At 40.9% G+C, this 23,578-nt stretch overlaps 1 protein-coding gene across 2 annotated transcripts in view; it reads left to right on the forward strand.

The window, feature by feature from the left end:
• The window catches only part of MAN2A1 (mannosidase alpha class 2A member 1), a 1,157,125-nt gene that overhangs the window by 93,489 nt on the left and 1,040,058 nt on the right, over positions 1–23,578 (forward strand). For both annotated transcript variants that reach the window (XM_085632583.1, XM_085632582.1), the window contains one exon: positions 7,237–7,497. In XM_085632583.1, coding sequence (XP_085488709.1) covers positions 7,237–7,497 — 261 coding nt within the window. The remainder of the gene's footprint in view (positions 1–7,236; positions 7,498–23,578) is intronic.

Here is a 23,578-nt window from a genome sequence, read left to right on the forward strand (position 1 = left end):
ACTGGTCGGGATTTTTTAAGGGAGGTAAACGCCCCTAAATCCCTGCTGCTATTACCAACATGTTTCTGCCCAAATCAAGCGCTCATAAGAGTCGTGCAGGCATTCATCAGGGTGTTGGTCCCTTGGTTTATTTTTCTTGGTCTACCCCCAACTCGTTACCTTCTACTGAGAAACGGCCAGTCGCCTTTAATACTTCAGTACTCTGAATGGTTTCCGAGAGTGAACAATTATCTGAAAGAGAGTAGAACATACTTTATCGTTCCACTCCTCTACACCCCCTTGCATTACTTTAAGAATAAGAACTCTCCTCTCATCTCTTATGCCACAGATCGTCATGTCTCCCAAGCGTGTCCACCACACAACACCCCCCCGTGAGAACTTTTTTTTTTTTTTTTTTCTTCACACAGGTCAAAGACCTCACGTATTCATTATACACATAGCGTGATGGAAAAAGATGTGATTCCCCAATCCACAACACCACGAGTGTACACGTCTTTGTACGCAATAAATACATTACATCATGCTGTCAATTATTTGTCATCCACAGCACATGCTGGTTCTGCTGGATATGAACCAAGATAAAGAAGGACTTACAAGGGTTTATTGGAAAATCTCCAAACCCGGGACCGGTGAGGGGCCGTGGTCCTATAGTCACACTCTATATACAAAGAAAGGAAGTGAAAAAGCATAATAACATCCATTCCCTCGTATTATGCCAACACCGCTTCTCTTTCATAATCAGACCACTCGTATCACTTACTACTCCAAGAACGCACGGCACTAATCGTCCCCACAGAGGTCCTCCGTCGCCGGAGACAGAAACGAATTCCCTTCAATTTAAAGACAGCGTACTGATTATTCCTTCCGGTGGGAGGGCTCTGAGTACACGTGATACCTCGTAGTTCCGGCCGTCTGACACTACGCGAGTGAAAAAAGAGAAGACGGACCAAGTACGGACGGGAGTCTGTTGAGTGAGAAAACCACCCGCCGACATCTTGGAGGTCCTGTATCCCCCGTAAATAATCGGGGCTCCTACATGGGTGTCTGTATTCCCAATAGTGGGAGTACCCTCTAGGTGACATCTTTATATAATAATGATTTCAGGCAAACTGAACTCATTCTCGGTGTCCCCACATACGGAAAAATGGGCGACCATAATTCATGTTTCCACCCGCACTAAGTGTGGAAAGTGACCAGAAGGCGCTCTCGCATACAAGCACAGTGGTGATTGAATGAAGTGGTCAATAATTCAAAACCATCCTGCAGATGCAAATCCATTTCATGATGATATTATTTTCTCAGGTGTTGAGCTACACTGTGTCAACAATACTCTCAATACAAACTGTCTCCACTGTGATAAATCATTTTTTACCCAACCCATATAAATGGAACCATGGGATGGAATCATTTAAACCCACTATACTGCTTTTTAGTCTGTTTACCCACCGTTGTTCCCTACAAAACAGGAAGTTAGCAATATCTACTGTATTGGGTGGTATAAAGGGTTTGTCCAGCACCGTCCACCTCAAGTCATGTTCACTATGTTTTTGTTGGTGAAAATGTGCAGTAAGTTTTGTGTTTGTTTTCCCGCATCGTATCGTACTAAGATGTTCAAGGATGCGTGTTTTTACTCTGCGCGTAGTCATTCCCACATACAAAAGGTTACACGGACAACGGATTAAATAAATCACGTTCTCAGTGTTGCATGTGGTATGTTTTCTCTGCTCCCAAGGTTTGGACGTCCCAATGTCAGCCTTTTTTCCATTTAAAGACAGGGGGCATGCCCTACAGGAGCCACAGGCATAGTGTCCCATCACAGGGGGCAGAAAGTGTTCCGGTTGGGGACCACTATTGCCAGACATGATTGCTCTCGGACGTGTATTGACAATAGTATCTTTTATACTTGCACTCTTTTTAAAAGAGAATAGTGGTAGGGGTTGTTCTAATCCATTAGAGTTCAAAATCCTCCAGTTCTTTTGGATTATCTTTTTTATATGGTTGGATGCTGTATTGAATGTCGTGACGCAAATGCTGCTCTCAACTCTTTCTTTTACTTGTGTTTGTAGGAGGGTTTCCCTATTGCAGTTTCTCGCTCTTTTTTGTGCCTTGGTTATGACTTTTACAGGATAGTCTCTGTGTTTTAGTTTCTCACTCAAAACACTGGCCTCATTTTTATAATCCCCAATGTCGGAACAGTTCCTGCGAAGACGCAGGAACTGACCATAAGGCAAATTCTCTTTCAGTGAACGGGGATGAAAACTCTGAAAGGAAAGCAAGTTGTTCCTATCTGTAGGTTTGTGAAAAACACTACTCGCCAACCCTCCGTTTTCTGCCTTAATCCAGAGGTCCAAGAATGGTAACGCTTCATTAGTGATAGTACTGGTGAAAAACAAAAATGGGTTTTGATGGTTTAACCAACCCAAGAAAGAGTTTGCCTAGTCACTGTTGCCTCTCCAAATAATAAGCACATCATCGATGTACCTACGCCATACCCTAATGTGTTCTAGAAAAGGGTTGGTTGCTGTAAACACTGTCTCATTCTCAAAGTTCGAGACATAGAGGCATGCCAGGCTAGGGGCACAGGAACTACCCATGGAAGTTCCATGGGTTTGTAGGTAGAAGCAGTCTTCAAACTTAAAAAAGTTTTTGGTTAAGGCCAGTTCTAAAAGGCTCAAGATAAATGCCCGTGGAGTATTATAACCCCATTCCTCAGCAAAGAGTATGTTCTCAATCACTCTTAGTGTTTCTTGCTGAGGAATGTTCGTATATAACGACTCAATATCCAGTCCCATCATAAGGTCTTTTTCAGGGTCAAACTCCAAGTCTTTTATCAGGTTCAAAACCTCTCTAGTGTCCTTCAAATAGGCAGGCATCTTTTGAACAAGTGGACGAAGAAACACATCGCAAAATTTTGACAAGGGTTCTAGTATCGAGTTAGTACCTGATACTATCGGCCGTCCGGGAGGGGGCCGTGTGGGTTTGTGCACCTTTGGTAAGATGTAGAAGTAGGGCACCATAGGGTGTGAGTTGCAGAGGAAAGCCGCCTCCTTTTGGCTAATCCAATCATTTCCAACTGCTTCTTCTACATATGTGTTAATCAAAACTCGTAGTTCCTCCGTTGGGTCTGCAGGCAAGATAGTGTAATTTCTTCTATCACCCAGCAGACGGAGACATTCTGAGTTGTACACATTTTTATCCAAAATAACAATTGCTCCCCCCTTATCGGCAGGTTTTATTGTCAATGTAGGGTCATCTCTTAATTCATTCAGGGCTTCTCTTTCAATTCTCGAGAGGTTATGGAATGATTTTATCTTTTCGGAATTTTCCAACAATTCCACCTCCCTAAGTACCGCTTGTTCGAACACAACCACCTCTGGGGGTAGTTGTCCTACACTGGGTACAAAAGTCGAGTGGTTTCTAAGCCCTGTGTCGTCCCCTTTGTCCTGGACCTCCTTGTCTTCAAAGAAAATCTTCAAACGTACACTCCGAAAAAAGCCAGCCAGTTCACATTTTAGTTTGAAAGAATCTAACTGGTTGGTAGGAACAAAGCCTAGTCCCTTTGAAAGAACCGCTTCTTGTGTTTGAGTTAGTGACCTACTGCTTAAATTCATCACTAGGTGTGTTCCCTGCTCGTACTCGGTTCCGCCTCCCGTGCCATGCTGCGTGTTATTCGTTGGTTCATGTCCTCCCATTGCACCCGTTGGGTTTTCTGTGACCTCTGTCTCCCTCTCCCCCTCCCCCTGCCTCTCTCTAAAAAAGGTGGGTATTCATTTGGGAAGAATTGAGGTGGGCCCATGTGGGGGTACATAGGGGGCCATCCGAATCCCATCTGTGGTGGTTGGTGGTAAGGACGCGAGAAACCCCTTGACCAGCCCCTACCTCTAAATCTTGGTCGGTAATCCGCATCACTGCTTTCACTCCCAGAGCTAGATGTATCTGTCTGATTCTTTGTAGACTTCTTTTGCATATTTTGATTTTCCTTCAGTTTAATGTATTCATCTCTTATATAAGGATACACTTTCTCTCTTGAGAATTTTTTAAGGTCTTTCTGTAACTTGTGCACCTTTGAATTCATAAGATAATCTTTATACTCATTCACTGTTTTGTTGGTCTCTTCTAGTTTCTTCTTAAACACAGAGATCTGTATTGATGTCTTTAAATTATCCTCACTTATTTGAATTTGCATCAAAAGGTCGTCAGAGATTTTTTTCGCCGTTTCTATGATTAAGATGAGCCAATCTCTGGAACATCTCCACGCGATCAACGACCAATCCTTTCTAAATGAGGCGTTATCTAGAAAGATAAGGGGTTCATTGACAACCAGTAGACCTCCTGGGGCAGCATTTGACCTGAGATATTCCGTGAGGATTGCACCGTGCAGGATGGTCTTGACCTGTGTCCTCTTCAATTCCATGTTCACGCTGGGATTCAATTGCTTGCTTTTTCTATGTAATGTTTCAAGAGCTAGGAGTCCCTCAGCCTCCCCCATTGCCAAACCACATGATGGTACATTAACAGAAACCACAGAGTTATTTTTCAATTTATGAATTTTGATTAGTTTTAATTTTCTGATAAACAGAAATAAATCGATCCTAGCTTGGTCATAATCATCTGTTTTTTTAATTTCACCTCATTTTCATGCTTTGATAATCGTTCATTCATCTTCTCTCTAAATTCCTTGACAGCATTGGAGTTTTCTTCATTATCTATGTCCTCACGCAAGCGTTTCAGTTCTTCTCTTATCTTGGCCAAATCTAGTTCTGCATATTTAACCAAGATTTCAATCATACCAGCGCTTGTTTTCACTGTAAATGCAGCCCATTCTTCTAGCAGCCCCGTGTGTGAAATTTCATAAGTAGGCACCTTAAAGATTCTTAGCCCTCGTGGCACTCGTTTCACTTCCAAATATATAATCAAAGATGTTCACTCCCACCACTTGCTTATTTCTTTTTTACTCAGTTTCTGTAGTTTAAACAATTTTTGCTTCAGAGTCAGCGTACCTGGGTTTCCAGGTAGCACTCTTCCACTGCTGACTGCACTTTCAATCTTGCTGAAGACCTGCTTGGCTTCCTCCAGTCTTTCCTGGTCAAGATCGTAGCCAGACAGCGTTTTATATTGTGACGTCATTCTTGCTTGCCGTGCAGTCCCTTAGACGTCCTCTCATTCAGGATGGCAACACTGCTGCGTTGTATGCAATATACACCAATAACTTCCCGCTATGATCACAGCTCGATACGTCTATGCCCCGATCCTTGGAATCCGCTTTGTAAGTATTTGCAAAACTCCGGTTCTTCCACGAGGCACAGCGGGAAGGTCGTGACGGCGGGGATTGCTCAAACCCGCAATGCAGTACCTTTCTTCCTAGATCTACTTCGGAAGCGATCTTATCCACCAGCGTGTGGGTGCTCCACGACTGGATCGGCAACAGTCTATATGTTTATAAACAACTTCCACAAAAAGAGCAAAGTGGACACTCCCGGTAAGTAAATTATTTTACTATCACAGCGTTATGTCTGTCCTGGCGCGTTTCGGCTGATCCCAGCCTTTCTCAAAGTCATGTTACCATTTAATTTATTCACATTTAAAGGTACAGTGCATATAGACAAAGAAGAAACAAAATCCGTTGTACAAATATCCCTATCATTATGCGTACTGTATATTGAACTGGCAGGATGGCTTGCATCATTTTTATAAACGTGTTTTTACTCATTTTTATACTTTTTTTTAAAAAGAATATTTTTATAAAAAACAAACCAACTCAACATTGTATCATCTCATAATTCGTGATGTGGTCCCGGGAACAATTCAGGAGATGACTCTTGGGCCAGTGCCCCAACCTAATTAGAAGCTACATGTATCGATATATATGGGAGCGTGGCCTCCTGCAGATGAGGGAATCCCTTTGCCTCTGCGCCCGCGACACAAAAAGGTGTAATTCTGTCAGTGTGCCCCCTGAGGGCAGTCTTCTGGAGGGGACAAAGGTGGTCGCATTCACCCCCCTCCCAGGCAACCCCCTGCAAGTGGGAGCAGTCACTCATTGTACCCGCCTGCTGGGGGATCTCTGCCCCCTCTCTAAAGTGCAAGCAAGTGCCCCCAGAACAGTAAATCGTGGAGTGGCTAATTAAAGCAGCTGCTCCCTATTTCACTGAATGTGCTGCACCAATTTTATTCTGTTCAAAGGTGTGCTGTGGCACAAACACGAACTGTGCGCCCAATTCCTGATGTAGGACCAGATAGCAAAAAGATGTATTCAAGTAGTTTTGTCAGACATGTTCCCATCCCTCTTGAGTCTGTGAGCAATTGCTTTGTTTTGTTCTCAAATACCTGTGTTAAAAATCAAGCCCTGTTTGATCAGGTCCTGTTTCACATGCATTTGAGTCACTTTGACTTGTATGGTAGCTACACCTGAAGAAGGTTATGTTGAGATTTGAGGAATATGTAGTTCTACCACAAGTCTTTCGATCATTGTTGATGAATTCATGCAGTGTCTGCTGATACTTAGTTAACTATTGAAACATAAAACCTTTTCAGTGCTTAAAAGTTGTCAGATTGGTAGCCTGACTCTACTAGTGCGTCAAGAAGAATAGCTCATTTATCATTACCGGCCTAGCTGTCTGATTTCCCTATCCCAAGCCTGTGTTCTTTGAACACTCACTTTCTGAGTAAGGATTGCATTATTCGTAAACATATTACTTGAGCTTGCATTGCACGCTTGTGCTGGAAATAATTAGAAATCCTCTGCACTCAACTTTGTTAGTTAACCATCAATTATTAAATCGAAACGTTGATGTTAAAAATCGGCAAGGAGAGGAAAACCTGTATTAGGTCTGCCCTTTATGTGTTATAATTGCATTTTGTTCAGACCGTACTGTTTAGTGTTTGCTTTGCGCTAGAAAGAAACAGGTACCCAATATTTCTTCCTTCACTACTGACAACAGTGTGTCAATATGAGAAAAGGAAATCTCTCTTGTTGTTCGCTATCTACTTCATTCATGTTTTCAACACCATTTATGACTAGCCAGTTATGTTTATACACACCTTTGTTCATTTGGCGCCATATTTTAAATTGATTCATAAAGTAAACAGTGTTTACAGTTATTAAATACATTTTATCGGATAGTTTAACGATTAGTCAAAGACAGTGTCAAAAACATTGTTGCCCCACCATGCTTTGTTTTTTGTATGGAGTCAATGAAAACTCAGTCCACTAATTCCTTTATTTTTTTATATATGCAGGGCCAGTTATCTATGCTACAGGATAAAATAAATCATTTAGAACGATTGCTGGCGGAGAATAATGAGATCATTCACAACATAAGAGAGTCTGTCCTATATTTGAGTGAAAATGTAAAAGAAACTCAAAAGAAGCCGGATGGAATGAACCTAAGTGAAGAAATCTCTGCAAGCTTCCTGCACACTGCTCCAGTTGTGCTTCCGATTGAACCGGGGGATTGTCATTTTGCTCAAAAAACCAGTAGGCCAGATTCAGATGTCCAGGTAAGAATTAAACAAAAAAAATTGTGTTTAATGTAAATGAAGGTTTGCGTCTCATGTGTGATACAGGTTGCGTGCAAGGCCTGATCTAGCCTAACCTTTTGCATTTTTGGAAACCTAAAGACAATTACAGAATTTATCATTAGGGATGTTTATGTAAAAATATGTGCCTGTTGTCATGTTTATTTCTAAGGAAAAAAAGCCATAGCACTTTTGCTTGAGAAGTAGTTATTCTTGTAAAATTTAAACCAAGGAAATTTCGCACGCCTGAATCTTTTGCATATAATATGTTGCATTCTGAATTGTAGTTCATGTGTACGTGTACAGGCACACAATTATATGCTAGCGTGTAAATGGTCATTGCTTTAAAGAGCTTCTCTGTAGCCACCTCACAAATGGTATGAATTTCTCGTGCCAATGAAACCTCCAGTGTTCGAGTACTTTTATAGCATTAAAAGCATTGTATCTTGATACTATGTGCCTTTTACAAGTTGTGGCATTTTCGCAAATAGAGGGGCAGGATAAATGTAATTTTCCTATATTAGCTTCTTCAGAATTATTAACTAAAAAATTATAGCAAAATTAAAGAAAGTTGTGTTTGTCTCTTAGCAGTTTCAACTTTATTGAATCCGAGACTGCAGAATAACATGCACACAGGCACACTCTCCCCCTCATCCAGCCATCCCACTCCCCTCCCTCTCCCCATGCCCTCCCTCTCCCCATGCCCTCCCTCCCCCCATCCCCTCCCTCTCCCCCATCCTCTCACCCTCCCCCATCCCCTCACCCCAGTCTGCCTTTAACTGGATGGGTACTTGTAAATCGGTGTATTTTTGTTTTCTGTTTGTAACTTATGAGCATGTTCTATAACTCTTGACCAGTGAAATACTGCTTACCATGAAACACGTCAAAACCGCACCGTGTTTGTAAGGCATCAGCTTGTTGTTTCATGCTTATGTCCCACATAGAAGACTAAGACTGCCATTTTCTGCTTAGATATTGCTGACTCTAAACTAAGTACCTAGAGATATATGGTTTACGAGATGCTGGTTAGGTACATCATATCATTACTGATAGATACAATGAGAGTTATACTCTGGTAAAAATAAAAAATAGATTGTTAAACTGAGCGGGATACTGGGCACTGAACTTTTTGGTAACGTTCAATGCATATCAAACATCACAACCTATATCCAGTGGTCATTTCAGATGGGACGCTTGTGTCACTTGTTGAAATCTGTTAATCATGATGCCAAATATCAAGTTGTATGACTATCCCGCAACACTAGGCTTGTTTTTCCAATTTGATTCCGTTCACTTGTTGCCAGGATGTCACCATCTTTGATAGGGTTTATGCAGGGTTTTGTCAAAAACTGCAGATTCTGTACTTTAGGTTATTGTACATTCTCAGTGCTAAGAGGGTTAAGAATCAAGCTGTACAATCACTCAATCCCAGTGACCTGTTAGTAATAGATACAGTTTATATTGGCAGATTCAGTGACAATCTCACCCTGACCATCACAGAAGGTGACTGGTCGGAAGCATGGGTTTGCTCATCCATGTGTAGCTTAGAACCACATGTCATTTACGTCCCTACTTTATCTTTGAAGAATATGAAGTGATAAAAGTACTTAGCAAGAAGCTTGAATTCTTTTACGTAGTCTTGGAAACTAGTGTCCACTTCTGTAAAGCGGTGTTCCTCCTTAGATACTTAAGTGATTTATCCTTTTTCATTATGCAGGAGTTGAGTGTGTTTGCTTCACAAGCAGATTTCTGAGCTCTAATCTCTAGACCATGAATGGCAGGGGAAGATCCATTTTTTTTCCGGGCTCCCTCGGGGTTCTTGCTACCTCTACAGAATGTGACCCAGATACACTTCTACTTAAAATCTTGAAATTAGACATAACAGATTGAACCTTCTATGCTGAGGTGTGTCCTTTTCTGTAGTCACACTGGAACAGGAATTTCAGAGTTCAGTAGATCCATAAATATGCTGTTGTCCAACATCATACTGCTGGTCAGTTTGGTTCTGAAGACTCTCGCTTGTAGGTTCTCTTTTCTTTTTGATGCAGGCCCCAATCTTAGCTGCTTATCAACGTTCCAGCCAATTTGTTGGTTTACTGCCTCTGCTACTTCTTCATAGCAAGTGCAATTAGGGATATTTAGCATAGTTTTAAATTACTAGTATTTCCGTTTAGGACACTTTCTTTATAGATTGCTTATGAATGAATTGTTGACCTATGCATTTGTTTGCATTTGCTGGCATTATGACCTCACACTTACTTATGTTTAATTGCTGGTGATGTTAACATGCAAGACTTGTTCAGCGTCTTTTGGTGCAGAGCATAGGCCCTGAATGTCAGTTGTTACTTCAGTCATTTACATTAGAAGTCATTACTTTGTGGTTTTCACATCGGGAGGGCCTTTACTTCACATGGTGTTGCATTGCAGCACTTTACATTGTATGCCTTTACAACTGCAGCCTTTTACTGCACAGGCATTACTTTTAGCCCCTTTTTGTTTGTTATGCATCTTAATATTAATTTTGAATGTATTTATAACTTTATAATTGTGTATTCTATGTGTGTGTAGATTTAGTTTTAATTATATATATTAATGCAATTTTTAAAATTGCAATCTAATTATGTTTAAATATGTTTAAATATTGAAATGTACTTTTTTTAAATGAATTTATATTAATTGAAAAACACCAATATGTATACATTTTAATTCCCTCTCTACCCCTTCACATAACATGTCATGAACCATAAAAACCCTTTAACACCCCAAGACACTTGCCATCATTGAATCCTCTTGCTACCTCTATACACTACCCATTCCTGAGGCATAAAAACTCTTCACTACCCCCAAACACAATTAACTCCTGAGGCCGAAAAACCCTTACAATCCTGATACAATCTATATCCATGAACCCCCTAAACATCTTTACTACCCCTTTTCACTACACACACCTGAACCCGAAAAAACCTTACTTACCAGTATTTATTACCCATACCTGAGGTCTAAAGACTGCATGGACCCTAAAATCCCTTACTACAATATTTACCACCCATCCTGAAGCCTAAACATTCCTTAGTACCACTATAAACTACTAACCCCTAGTTATCAGCTTCATACACTACCCATTCTTGAACCCTAAAAACTCTTTGCTACACCTATACACGTATCTTCCCTGAACACTAAAAACTGTGTATTATGAATGTATAAATATATTTGTGTGTGTATATGAGAATAAATGTATATATGTGTGTATATAGAAGTACACACACACACACACAATATAGTAAGGACTGTATTTCCATAGGAAATAGATTTTTTGGATTCCTAATATCCTTGGCACAATATGACAAATCTTCATAAAACTTTCCAAAAAGAAAGTTTGCCCATCTCAGCTCTTTCCTGGAACATTTAGCGTGACCCTTCATGCAGTGCAGAGAACAAGGGTAATATGTCTGAAAACCTATTTTCCCAGTGAACTTTAGACACAGCTACAGCATAAACTGCTGAAAAGAATAACACCAATAACACCAGATTTTTCAGAATGCTAGATCTTGATCCAGAAAGCGTACTTTTTGTGATTTGGTGTAAATCTGTTAAGTAGTTTTTGAGAAATTAAGGTTAAGAATTTATAGAATATTAAGCTGCGTTGTATTTGTCATACTACTGTGGTACTGCGAGCTCAAAAATAGATCGGATTGTCTGGCTGCAACATAAAGACAAAGTTGCAGATTCCTTTTTATGACTCAAGGACTCAGTCCTGTGGCGTCAAAACAAATACAAATAAGCAATAAGTTGGCATGGTAGAGGTACCCTGATCACCTGGCCCTTGTAGAGGGGTCCAAGATTTTTTTCCCATGGCATGACGGTTCCTCAGTGCGTAACCGTGTAATTTCTCAAAATTACTGTGGTACTGCGGAGGCGCAAAAACAAAAAAAAAAAGATGTGGGACACTGCAAGACCATGTAGGTTGCCCAGCAACAGGGTCCTGTCGGCCCACGGGGGAGGTGTGCAGGGTCTGGCCATGTGCAATGTGAGTTTTGGTGCCTGCGGGGTGTTGGAAGCAGGGCCTGACTGCATTTGAGATGACATTAGTGATGTTATCAATTGTCATTTAGCTCTCCCTCTATCTCTCCCTCTCCCTCTCCCCCTCTCCCCCTCTCCCCCTCTCCCCCTCTCCCTCTCTCCCTCTCTCCCTCTCCCTTTCCCTCTCCCTCTCCCTCTTCCTCTTCTCCCACCCCCACCCCCACTTAACTTAAGTAAAGGTCTGCGAAGTAAATGCCTTTGAATTAAAAGCTCTCAATGTACTTACCTGTGATGTAACTACCCTTTAAGTAACAGTGACATACCTTGCCAAGTGAAGATGAAGATCACCCAAGTCCAACATTACGCACTTGACTACATTGTGTACTTCTTCGGAAGAACACTTTATTTCAATGTCTATTAGTTCCCTTGTTTGCCATAATTACAAGCATATACCAATCACTGCATCAATGACTGTATATTTTTCAGCTAGTTAAACCCTGCTAAATCCTTTTTGAGTCAAAATATTATGGTCTATCTCGGTTTCCCTCTTGAGGCTTGTTTCACTGGGGCATGTAGCTTTTTGTCTTTGACTATTTCTTGATCATGATATCAAGATGCTCGCCAAACAATTTATGTCCAGAAAAGGGAATTTTCCATAAGAGGTTTTCTGTGAGGCATCCTCTTTTAATGACCGCATTCATAGCTAGCTGGCGACGTGCCACCACTGTTGACCCAGCAGCTTCTGCGGTACTGAGGGAATCTTTTGATATATTGGAGAAGAATTCTGTAGTGTCCACATTATTTACACAGTATGGTAGAATGTTATGAGTCTTCTGGGGTTCTATGTTCTACTTTGGACGGTTTGTAACATCTCTGTGAACCGTCTGGAAGTGGTTGTTTAAGCTGTCTTCTCCTGTATGAATAAACTTACATGAAACCTACAATTTGCTCACTCAAGTGATTACTTCATGTTGGCGACGAGGATGGGAGTCAAGGAGAGGACAGCGCTCACTTGGATGAACTATTCGGAAGGTATTTCTACTTTGTTTCATGTGTTTAATGCACCGGCTGTTGCGCGAAAGAGCGTGTTTTGATTGCACCCGTGGCTGAACCATATGTTTACCCAAAGAACGTGTTTTGATTGCACCCGCGGCTGAATTAAATGCTTATTAGTGCACACTAGAGGCGGAGCCTAGAAAAACAGCGTAACAGTTGGCAGAGGAAATAGTGTGGATGCGGTTTGTTGGCTTTGGATAATAACAAGGATTGCCATTTTTGCCGTTTTCGAAATACTGTGCCTGCGTTAACTTTCAACGATTTTGCGTTTAAGACAAATTAATTCTACATATTTTGATGTTGGATCGCGTATTGCATCAACAGTACTTTCAAAAGTAAACAAGAATTGACTTCACCTGTTTCGGAGTCCTATTTCACTGTTCGCTTCTCCTGGCATTCTCGCACGGGAGGAAGACGAGAATTGGAATGCCAGAGTGCATGCTGGGAGCGTGATGACATCACGCGCTCCCGGTGGCCATCTTAGGCGTTTAGGATTGTGAAACTATATTGGTGGCATCGTCTGATAATTCTTTTTTTTTTTTTCTAGCTGCTCTTGTAAAAAGTGGAAAAAAAATTTACGCAGGGTGCGAACATCGTTTCGGTGATTCGCACACCCCTCAAGCAAGGAAAAAATCAATAATACTTTTTTTTATTATTCTCTTTTTCTTTTCTTTTATCCTTGGACCTATTTACTAGTTGCAATGATTACACACTTTGGAAATGTAATGTAATATAAACACCACATATATCAAACAAGACAAAGGAACATTACATATGAACAGCATAGTATATAGATAATTCTAGTACTGTCGTTGAAGTTGTTTCATTTGGATATTCGCAATGTCCAATATTTCAGCACCCCCACATTTCTTACCCGCTGCCGGTGAACCTAAGATGGAATGGGATTTGTGGTACCCTATGTTTCTAGCTTACGTAGAAGTGTTAGAGGAGGATGGTTGTTCTCCGAAAAGAAAATTAGATCTTTTAAGACATTGTTTAGGCAGTCAAGGCATTAGGGAATTTGATAATTTACCCCCTCTTGAGAGCACAGAAGGAGTAAATGTATTTGAAATCGCTGTCAAGAAAATGAGCATCAGATTTGGGAAGAAAATTAATGTGGTAATGGAAAAATTCAAGTTTTACTCTCGTGCTCAGAGAGAAGATGAATCAATCGAGAACTATGTATCTGTTTTACGTTCCTTAGCGGGCTCATGTGCATTTGATACCATTAACTATGAGCAGGTACTAAGAGACCAAATAATGATGAAGACAAAGAGTAAGAAGATACAAGAAAGGTTGTGGTTAGGCACGGAATCATCATTAAGTGCAGTAGTTAACCTTGCCAAAGGCATTAAACAATCTGAAAAGTTTGGTGGTGGGATCAGAGGTCAACCTCAAACATTTAGTGTGAAGGTGCAAGACCCTGTAACTGAAGTATCTCTAGTAAAGAATCCATTCATGCCCAAAAGACCTCCAACTGTCATTAAGAAAGACTCTGGTTTTAAAAACAATAAATTTAGTAATAGACGTAATCCTGTGATCTGCTACAGCTATGGCAGCTTTGATCACGTAGGTAATTACAAAGGATGTCCTGCATGGAATAAAATCTGCATTAAATGCAAGAAACCAGGTCATTTTGGGAAAATGTGTAGGTCTTTACAAAAAGTCAACTGTGTCACTTTTGAAGAGGATGAAATCTCTACAGAATTTAGTGAATTCAATTGTATTTCTTGTGTATGTGAGAATAATTGTAAAGGTTTTCCATCTAGTAGTCAAGTCAAGTTGATCTTTATTCGGTTATTAAAACAAAATAACCATAAAAGTACAAACACAAAATTACACATATATTAAAATAACAGTTATAGGAACCAAACATAGGAAAAACCGAGTAAGTTCAGATCTCAATTGTTTTCCGTAATTTAAAAACATTTTTAAGGAATGAGGAAATAAATACGACTGTTAAAATGTTATCCAATTTCTGTACAGCTAAAAAAGCAGGGCGACATCGATTAATTTCCATCATTTTTAGCAAAGGAACAACAAACATTTGTCTAGGTCTGGTATAAAATTTACAAAAGAAAAGTATATGCATATCAGATTGCACTGATAGATCATCACAGGGACATTTATTCAAATTTTTTGACCAATTATTCATAACTGGAAAGCTGAGTGATCTAAATAGTAAATTAAATCTAAAACGTGTTAATAAAAACCTTTCATAGTCACTCATTAGTAGCTTTAAATATGGCTGTAAGCTAATGCAGATTACAATTTGCTCGTGAGCTACCACCGTAGTTTTCTTGAACTCTATTCTAGTTCTGGTCTCTTGCAAATAGGTCATACATCTATCTTTCAAACATTTCCTAGATATATTACAAAGAGTGGGCGGGTCTGTGTAATATTCCCCCAGCCCTAGTTGTGTGAGAAAATTATTAATATAATTCAGCCATCTAATTTTCCCACACTTCTCTAGACCCATCGCATTTTCCATAATCATTCGATTTAAACCAGATTCATCTGCGGTCCATATTCTGTGCCATAATAGAACTGGTGCAGTTTTTATTATATCTTCTAAATATGGTTCCCCAAGTTCTACATGGCAGACATATGTCGAAACGCTCTGAGGGACCACTAGGAGATATTTCATAAAATTATTTTCAACCACTTGTAAAGTGCTGACATTTGCATATCCCCATAGGCCTGCCCCATAAGTGACAATAGCTACACAAGTTGCTTTGTAAACAGTCAACATTTCCTTAATTGGTTTCCTCCCTATTTTTCGACTAAAGTTTTTTAAAGCCATGATAGATTTACAGTACAACAATTTCCTTGTCTTAATTGTATTGTTCCATAACCCGGAACTATCAATTAAGACCCCTAGGTAGGGAAATGTTAAAGTGTCCTCTACTGGGGTAGTTCCAATGTAAATTGCTTTTTTCTTCCTCTGTGCACCTGGCCCACAGTGCATGGTGAATGTCTTAGAACAATTTATACTTAGATCAAGCTGATTCATAAAATCAAAAAAGGATGTAACTACTCTTTGCATGGCTTGCGGTGTTCTAGCCATCAGGACCGCGTCATCTGCATATAGCAAAATAGGTATTGGTCTTTTCCCTACCATTGGCACGTCCCTGCACTCAGTTATCAGTGTCTTTTCCACATTGTTGATATAGAGTGTAAAAAGGAACGGCGCCAGGACACAGCCCTGTCGTACACCCCTTTTGATTGCAAAGGATCTAGTGCATTCGCCATTTTTTCCATATCTTACTCTGGCCGATGCTCCTGCATAGAGATCTCTCAGGAAGTTAATAATCTGTTTGTCCACACCCAGTGTACTCATAACTACCCAAAGTTTACAATGTGTTACAGAGTCGAATGCAGAAGTAAGATCCACAAAAGTTAAAAACATTCGTCCCTCTTTTACTTTGGTGTATTTTTCAATTAAAATATGCAAATTCAAACACTGTTCAATGGTACCAAGACCTTTCCTAAAGCCATACTGCAGGTCACTTAAAATATTAGCTTCATTAGCCCATACATGTAGCCTATCTAAAATTACCCTTCCTAGAATTTTAATAGTAGAATCCAGGAGTGATATTGGGCGGTAACACTTACAGTTTTCACGGTCACCCTTTTTAAAAATTGGGACTATCAGGGATTCACACCACGATGGGAGGAGGCCTTTTTTCAGAGTGGCGTTAAACAAGCGTGTGAGGATTGGAGCCCATAGTTCCCTGTTGTTTTTAAATAAATCAACAGGGACTCCGTCAGGGCCAGGTGCTTTCCCCGCCAGACATGCATCAATACATTTCTGCACCTCTGTTATTGTTATTTCAAGTTCAAGTTGGCTACTACTCTGTGTACAGTCTCTCAATTGGGTGTTATCATTGGTACTTTCCATGTTATCCTGTACAATGGAATACAGCTTGGCAAAGTATTCAGCCCACTCACTCTCAGTAATTGCCACATCTAGTGGGTCCGTGTGGCTAAAATTTAAAAAAGGGGCATTAACAACTTTCCAGAATAAGGCAGAGTCTTTACTGTCGAAGCGTCGCATAAAGCATCCCATGCTTCCAGTTTTAAGGCATTTTTCCTGTTTTTAAGGGTCTGCTTATAGACATTCCTACAGTTTCTAATTAAATCGGTATCTTTTTCCGTAGCTTGTATCGCGCGCTTAAGACTTCTATAAGCCTTGGTGCATTCTGAATTAAACCACCTCTTCTGTCTTGTATTCCCCCCACTAGTACCAACCCACAATAACTTCCTTATTTGGGCAATAATCAATAAAAAATTATTAATGAAATCAGAATCATTGGCATTCTCATCTGTACATACATAAAATTGGGGCAGCATACTTTTTATTAGTTTCTCTTGGAAATCTGCGGGGCAAATTTTTGTCCACTTTAAGGCATAACCATTTTTACGGGCCATAGTAATGTTATCTATTATCACTTTAGATTTGACCCTACCACGATATTTCTTAAGTCTCATAGTTATATCGAAACTTAAAGGAAAATGATCGCTAAGCGGGCAATCCAGAATTCTATAATTCCGTATCATATCCCTATGTCTAGAGGTCATTAGGGCATAATCAATAGTTGTATTTGCCCCTCTGCCATTGAACGTTGGTAAAAAGGGGATTTCTGGACTAATCAACCTATTTACAAAGTCCAAATCATTTTCAAATATTAATTCATTTAGATAATCCCCTAGTCCAGGATGTTCAAAATGACTAAAGCCAATGTCTCTATCTAATTTTACCCCACATAACCCACTCTCTGCACTCCTGCATAATTGACAGTTAAAATCTCCTATCCAAATAATGCAGGTGTCCTCTGTCCTCCTCCCAATTGCTGAGGTGATATTACTACCTAATAATCTGAAGACATCCATTGGGTCTTCTCCTTGGATGTTATCATAAAAATTAATCAAGACTATGGAAAACCCCTTATTAACTGTGATCCTTATAATGTGATAATACACATTATTAAAAACTAACTCAGTTTTAATTCCTACTAGCAGATTCGAGACATAAGTACACAAACCTCCTTTAGCCCTACCATGAGTTGAGCTTACTGCTGGGGAAAAATATGTTTTAAATCCATTAATGTGTATGGGTTCAGTTGTCCATGTTTCCTGGAGGCTAATAACATCAAAATTGCCTATCAGTTTTTCCCAATTTCCATCACCCAATTTGGATCTTAGACCTGCGATATTCCAACTCAGAAAGGACCAAACCTCCCCACTAAATTGATCATCCACTGGATTATTGTTGCTATTAAGAGATGCTTCCCCACCACAAAGTACCTCGATTAGTGGGCTCTCACTAATAAGGACCACCTTAGCTATCTCTAATTCGGTGATGGTATTCCGAGGCCCTTGGTCCTTTAACTTACTACTTTCGCTAGTATTCAAGTCAGTGGGTTTATTGTCTCCCTTGAGTCAGTCAATGTCTTCTAGCCCCTGCAAGATCTGAAATCTATTTTCTAAAGGGATTTTGAAATTTGGGCTAGCGTTACCTCTATGTCTGAACCTATGTTCCCCGTGATACCAGTTATTATTTCTCCTCGGATCCATTAATGGATAAAAGTAGGTTAGGTCTAGAGTTTGAATTCTGCCAGTGTTATAGTTAGGTTCCCAATGACAAATAAAACTTGCTGCTCTTCTGTCCCTCAAGTTCACGATAATACAATCTCCTTGAATATCTTTATGCCTCTGTCCAATCCAGTGTACTCTCCTAACATTTAAAATTTCTACACGTGTTTGTCCAGGCAATGGCCTATTATAGTTCAGCCAGTGAATTACCTTATTCTTGAGTTCCTGATAGTTTTCTGCCTTTCCATTGCTCAACTCTGGTACCCCTGTCAACACTACGGTATAGGGAATTGACTGTGGAGGGAGGTCAATATATATTCTTTTATCCTTGTCATAATCGTTTACATCCTTGTTTCGATTATAGACTTTTGGATCTGCCATTCCCTCCTTCTCATCATGTCCATTAACTTTCTCTTTTTCAATTCTTTCACCACCAGAATCCATTTGATTTACCATATTTGCCCCCGTAGGTAGGATAAGGGGTGCATCATCCTTCTCGCACCTTCCAGATAGAATTGCAGGTACTAGTGAATGCGAAACATTAATGACAGCATTATCTGTTTTGTTAGTATTAGATACAACTTTAGGTCTAATTAGTGTACTAAGATGTTCCAGTGTTTCTAAATTACCTGCCCCTTGCTTTTCTAAGCCCTCAATTTTATCAACAAGGGTTTTTAATCTTCCTACTACTGGCAATATCAAAGACTTCATTACCTGCTCAATTTTTATCATGAAGTCTACCAAATCATTCAATGTAATTCCTTCTTGTAAGGTGGACTTATCATCTTGGTTAGGGGATTCAATACTACTTATTGACTTTCTTTTATCCCCATATTCTTGTATGGGTATTGGTACAGTTTTCTTATTTTTGCCCTTTGGTTTCCCTTTCTTGCGTGCATTCTGCACAGCTTTTACTTTTGAACTGCTCCCTTGTGTCCCCGGAGGGGAAATAGCACCATGTATTGAAACCACCGTGTGGGTATCTTTGTTTTCACAAACAATTGATTCCTCCCTGTGATCAGGCACATTATTTATATTAGGTTGTCCCTCATCTAGTCCTAATCTAGGGGTAAGAGACAACCTATTTTCCCGAGTCATAAAATCATCAGGAGGTGTAGCTTGCGAAATTATAACACAATTCGAATCCTTAACCAGAAAATCCGCATATGAGGCCATTAAGATGGATTCTTGTGATAATGGCATACTCAGCGCGGTGTTTGAGTGATCCCCAGTGTCCTGCTGCTGTTGCGTTAGCAGACATAAGCTAGGGGGTAGTGATAGCCGCCTCTCGGTGTTCTCGATAGCATTGGCGACTACCCCAATTGTTTTTTGCAGCATCCTATCTATTGCTGTCAAACTTGGCAAAGGGGTCTTGGATGGGGCTTTCGTTTTCACAGTTGAACGAGTGGCCATCCGCGTGGATTTCCCCATTCTTAACAACCACCTTACGTTTAATAAATCCAAAGTACCCCTTTTATAAGGATATCGACGAAATACCTGCAATAAAATTCAAGGGAGGTGGCCCAGCCCAGCCGCGGTCAGCCCCGGACGGCCACAGACGGCCCGCCCTTTGCCCGGGCTTAGCCCGACGCCGCCCGCGCGCGTCCCGCGACGCGGAGGAAGTGCCGTGTTTTTAAGCGCCTCCTGGCGCGGGAAACGGTGTCAGCGGGTCTCCTGCCGCACTGGCTGATGGGAGTTGTGGTTTGTCCCCACTCGGCGGCCGCTGTTGGTACTGGCGGCGGCGGAGGACGAAAGGCGTCAGCAGGGCAAGGCACACAAGGTGAGTCAAGTCACAGGCATTAGCAGCACACCCACAGGTCAGCGGAAAAGGAACCCGCTCTGCCGAGGAAGTGCCGTGTTTTTAAGCGCCTCCTGGCGCAGGAAACGGTGTCCGCGGGTCTCCTGCCGCACTGGCTGATGGGAGTTGTGGTTTGTCCCCACTCGGCGGCCGCTGTTGGTACTGGCGGCGGCGGAGGACGAAAGGCGTCAGCAGGGCAAGGCACACAAGGTGAGTCAAGTCACAGGCATTAGCAGCACACCCACAGGTCAGCGGAAAAGGAACCCGCTCTGCCGAGGAAGTTCCGTGTTTTTAAGCGCCTCCTGGCGCGGGAAACGGTGTCAGCGGGTCTCCTGCCGCACTGGCTGATGGGAGTTGTGGTTTGTCCCCACTCGGCGGCCGCTGTTGGTACTGGCGGCGGCGGAGGACGAAAGGCGTCAGCAGGGCAAGGCACACAAGGTGAGTCAAGTCACAGGCATTAGCAGCACACCCACAGGTCAGCGGAAAAGGAACCCATCTAGTATAATATTGGTTGATGGGAAAGAAGTCTCAATGATGATTGATTCCTGTGCTTGGTATTCTATTATTGGCAACAATGTATTTAAAAAATTGTGGGATAACAAAAAATTACTACCCCCGGATATCAGACCTGGTAGTTATTCATAGAATCTTCCCCATGGGTTTCTCCGGTGGTTCTTTCCCTCAAAAGTAATGGGGATCTTCGTTTATGTGTTGATCTGCGCAGTTTGAACAAAGAGATCTGGATTGACAGACACCCTTTACCCAATATACACGAATTGATCTCAACCCTCTCTGGTGCTAGTGTGTTTCCTGTATGAATAAACTTACATGAAACCTACAATTTGCTCACTCAAGCGATTACTTCAAATATCACCTGTTGTTCCATGACTGCTGAAGTAAGAGTAATATCCGCTCCTTGATCTAACAGTTGTGTTAGCCCTTGGAAATTCTTAATTAAAAACTGAACTGTATAGGTAACATAGGCTGCTGCCCTAATAGCTTTGGGGCAGCATACACTCTCTTCAATGCTAAATCCACTCTTTTATCTATAGAATCTGATGGTGTGGCATCTGCTGAAATTCTAGTCCCCTTCATTTAAAGGCCTGCCATCAGAGAACCCAGTTGGTTCATCCAAAAAAGCCTGTATAGGGTACTTTGTGGATAAGAGAAATGGAAAATTGTATTTGTCCACTTCTTTCCACTCAGTCACCATAACCCTTTTAGTGCTGGTATGCAGCAGAAGAGATTCAGGTTCCTTTTGGTGGTAATGACAGAAGAAATCGTCAGCCGCATCCAACATTGGGAGCTCTGGGAAACCCAATATTAAGTCTAATATGCTCCAGCACCTCTTTGAACTCTGCCCCTTAGATAATCTCTCCTTGACATTTTACTCCATATCAGGATCATCAGAGGGCTGTACTGAAGCTTTTTTAGATGAAGGAGCAGACCCTCTCACTTTAAATGTAGCTTTCACCGTCTTCTGTATAATGTGCTGCAGGTCCAACAGAGTAAGAACTGACAGAATAGGCTCCTAGAAGACAGAAGAGCTCTTTCCCAAATTGTGCCTTTTCTCAGCATATTTCTTTGCTTTCATAATCACACAAGCTCTACCATACGCTCTCAATCTGGGACATTTCCTTAAATATTGTTGCAATGCCACAATTTAGCAAATAAGAGCTGCTCTAGCCAAGGCAGAGGCGGGCTCTCACTATCTATTGTATTTTTCTGGCCCCTGTTGCTAGGCATACAAAACCAGTCTGAGTGCTCGCTGAGCATGCTTGCTCGTTCTGTGAAATTCTTCCTGATTGGTGTTGTTCAGCAACCCGCTGGCCAGTCACAGTGCGGCCTTCAACTAGCCATTCAAATGCATGTAAGATTAAACATGGCGTGAACATACTAAAGATGATTTTGCAGATCTTTCCGGACACCTAACTGCAACTTTTGTAATTGGCTTCGCTTATCTGAAGCTCTAACACATATTGGGTCTTCTCAGGCAGGACCGCCTACACTGATCTACAATACTCTTTATGAGGTTACATGGAGATGTTGCAAGAGAATATGGTGGTAGCTAACCAAATAATTAGTGCTAAAACTGAGCCACAATTAAAAATCATAAACTTGCCATTTTCTATAAAATCTCTGTTCGAATAGCATTTGGAGAAGGAAATGCAAAAAATTAAAAATAAGGCAGAGACATTAAAAGCAGAAATTCTTCTGACCACAATACAGATCGGGAAATCAAATATAGTACCAGGGTATGGTTCAAATCCTTTGTTGGCCTTGCAGTCCTCACCAACAGCAGCAATAGTATCCTCAATATTATGGATACCCATATCAAAACAAGTTATCAAAACCAAAAACAATCCATACCAAAACGTTATTCTTCAGGTATTCTATCTTTTAGGACAGCCAGTGACAGTCTAATAACCCCTCCGGTGTTACCCTTCCAGTCAGAGGGGCGATATCCTTGCATATGACAGTTGTATCTAATCACTAAAGACAAATGGGTGCTAAATATTGTAGATTGTGCATATTGTCTACATTTCAATTGCATTCCTCCACCAAATCAAACGGCAAAGCACCAGCTATCTATACGAAGGAAAAAAACACATCCATCCTCTTAAGGAAAGAAGCCACCAAACCTATTACATCAAACCAAAAAGGTCTGGGAGTATACCCCAGATATTTTCTCATAATGAAAAAGTGTCCAAAAAGAGAATTTAGAACCGTACTAGATCTGAGATATACAAACAAATTCACCCAAAAAGAAAACGTTTAGAATGTTAGCATTTAATTATATTTACCCACACTTGAGGGGAAAAGAGAGTATGTGTGCAATAGAACTTTTTTGTTTTTATTTCTTTATTGATTTTGCAAATAGAAAAAAAAAGACAAACCATACCAAAACTTTAACTTAAATACCAATAAGTGCACGGGGAAGCCAGAAATCAACAAAAGTTTGTCAACTACATGTACATTCCTGAATTAGTAGCAATAAAGGAAATAAAATGAAAAGAATAGGGTCCACTTTGATAAGGATATAAGAGGAGAGACATGGCATCAATAGAGCAAGAAGAAAAAATAATAAGGCAAGTAATGTGCTCCAGCGCGAAAAGGCAAATTTACATATTATCCCTATGTCACAGACTCGTCATCACACTAACTCATTCATACATTCATTCATTGGTGGGGCCCATAACACCAACACTCATACGTCTCACTCGAATCTGTGCACAGGAGAAAAAGCGCTGGACATGTGGGGTGTAGTAAATTACTTCTCTACTGTTCTCCACTGAATAGCTCTGTAGAATGTACCATGACATCATGGAATGCCTGGGTGTCTCTCTGTGCTTACAGTGTCAGTTGGTCAACTCAGGCTGAGCTGCTAGGAGCCTGCTCCTGGTGGGGCTACATATGTACTTCCTAGCTGGACTGTGTATCTTCCTTTACCACATGGGGGTACCTTCTTAACTATCAGTAGAAATTCCTTTACATTATATACATCTGCACCTATAGAATCCTGACTGTGACACCAAGGCACTCCACCACTTGGTCGACGGACCAATTAGTTGGACTGGTTGATGGTGATTTAGA

Source organism: Triturus cristatus, chromosome 2_1 (assembly GCF_964204655.1).
Source record: "Triturus cristatus chromosome 2_1, aTriCri1.1, whole genome shotgun sequence".
Classification (NCBI taxonomy): domain Eukaryota; kingdom Metazoa; phylum Chordata; class Amphibia; order Caudata; family Salamandridae; genus Triturus; species Triturus cristatus.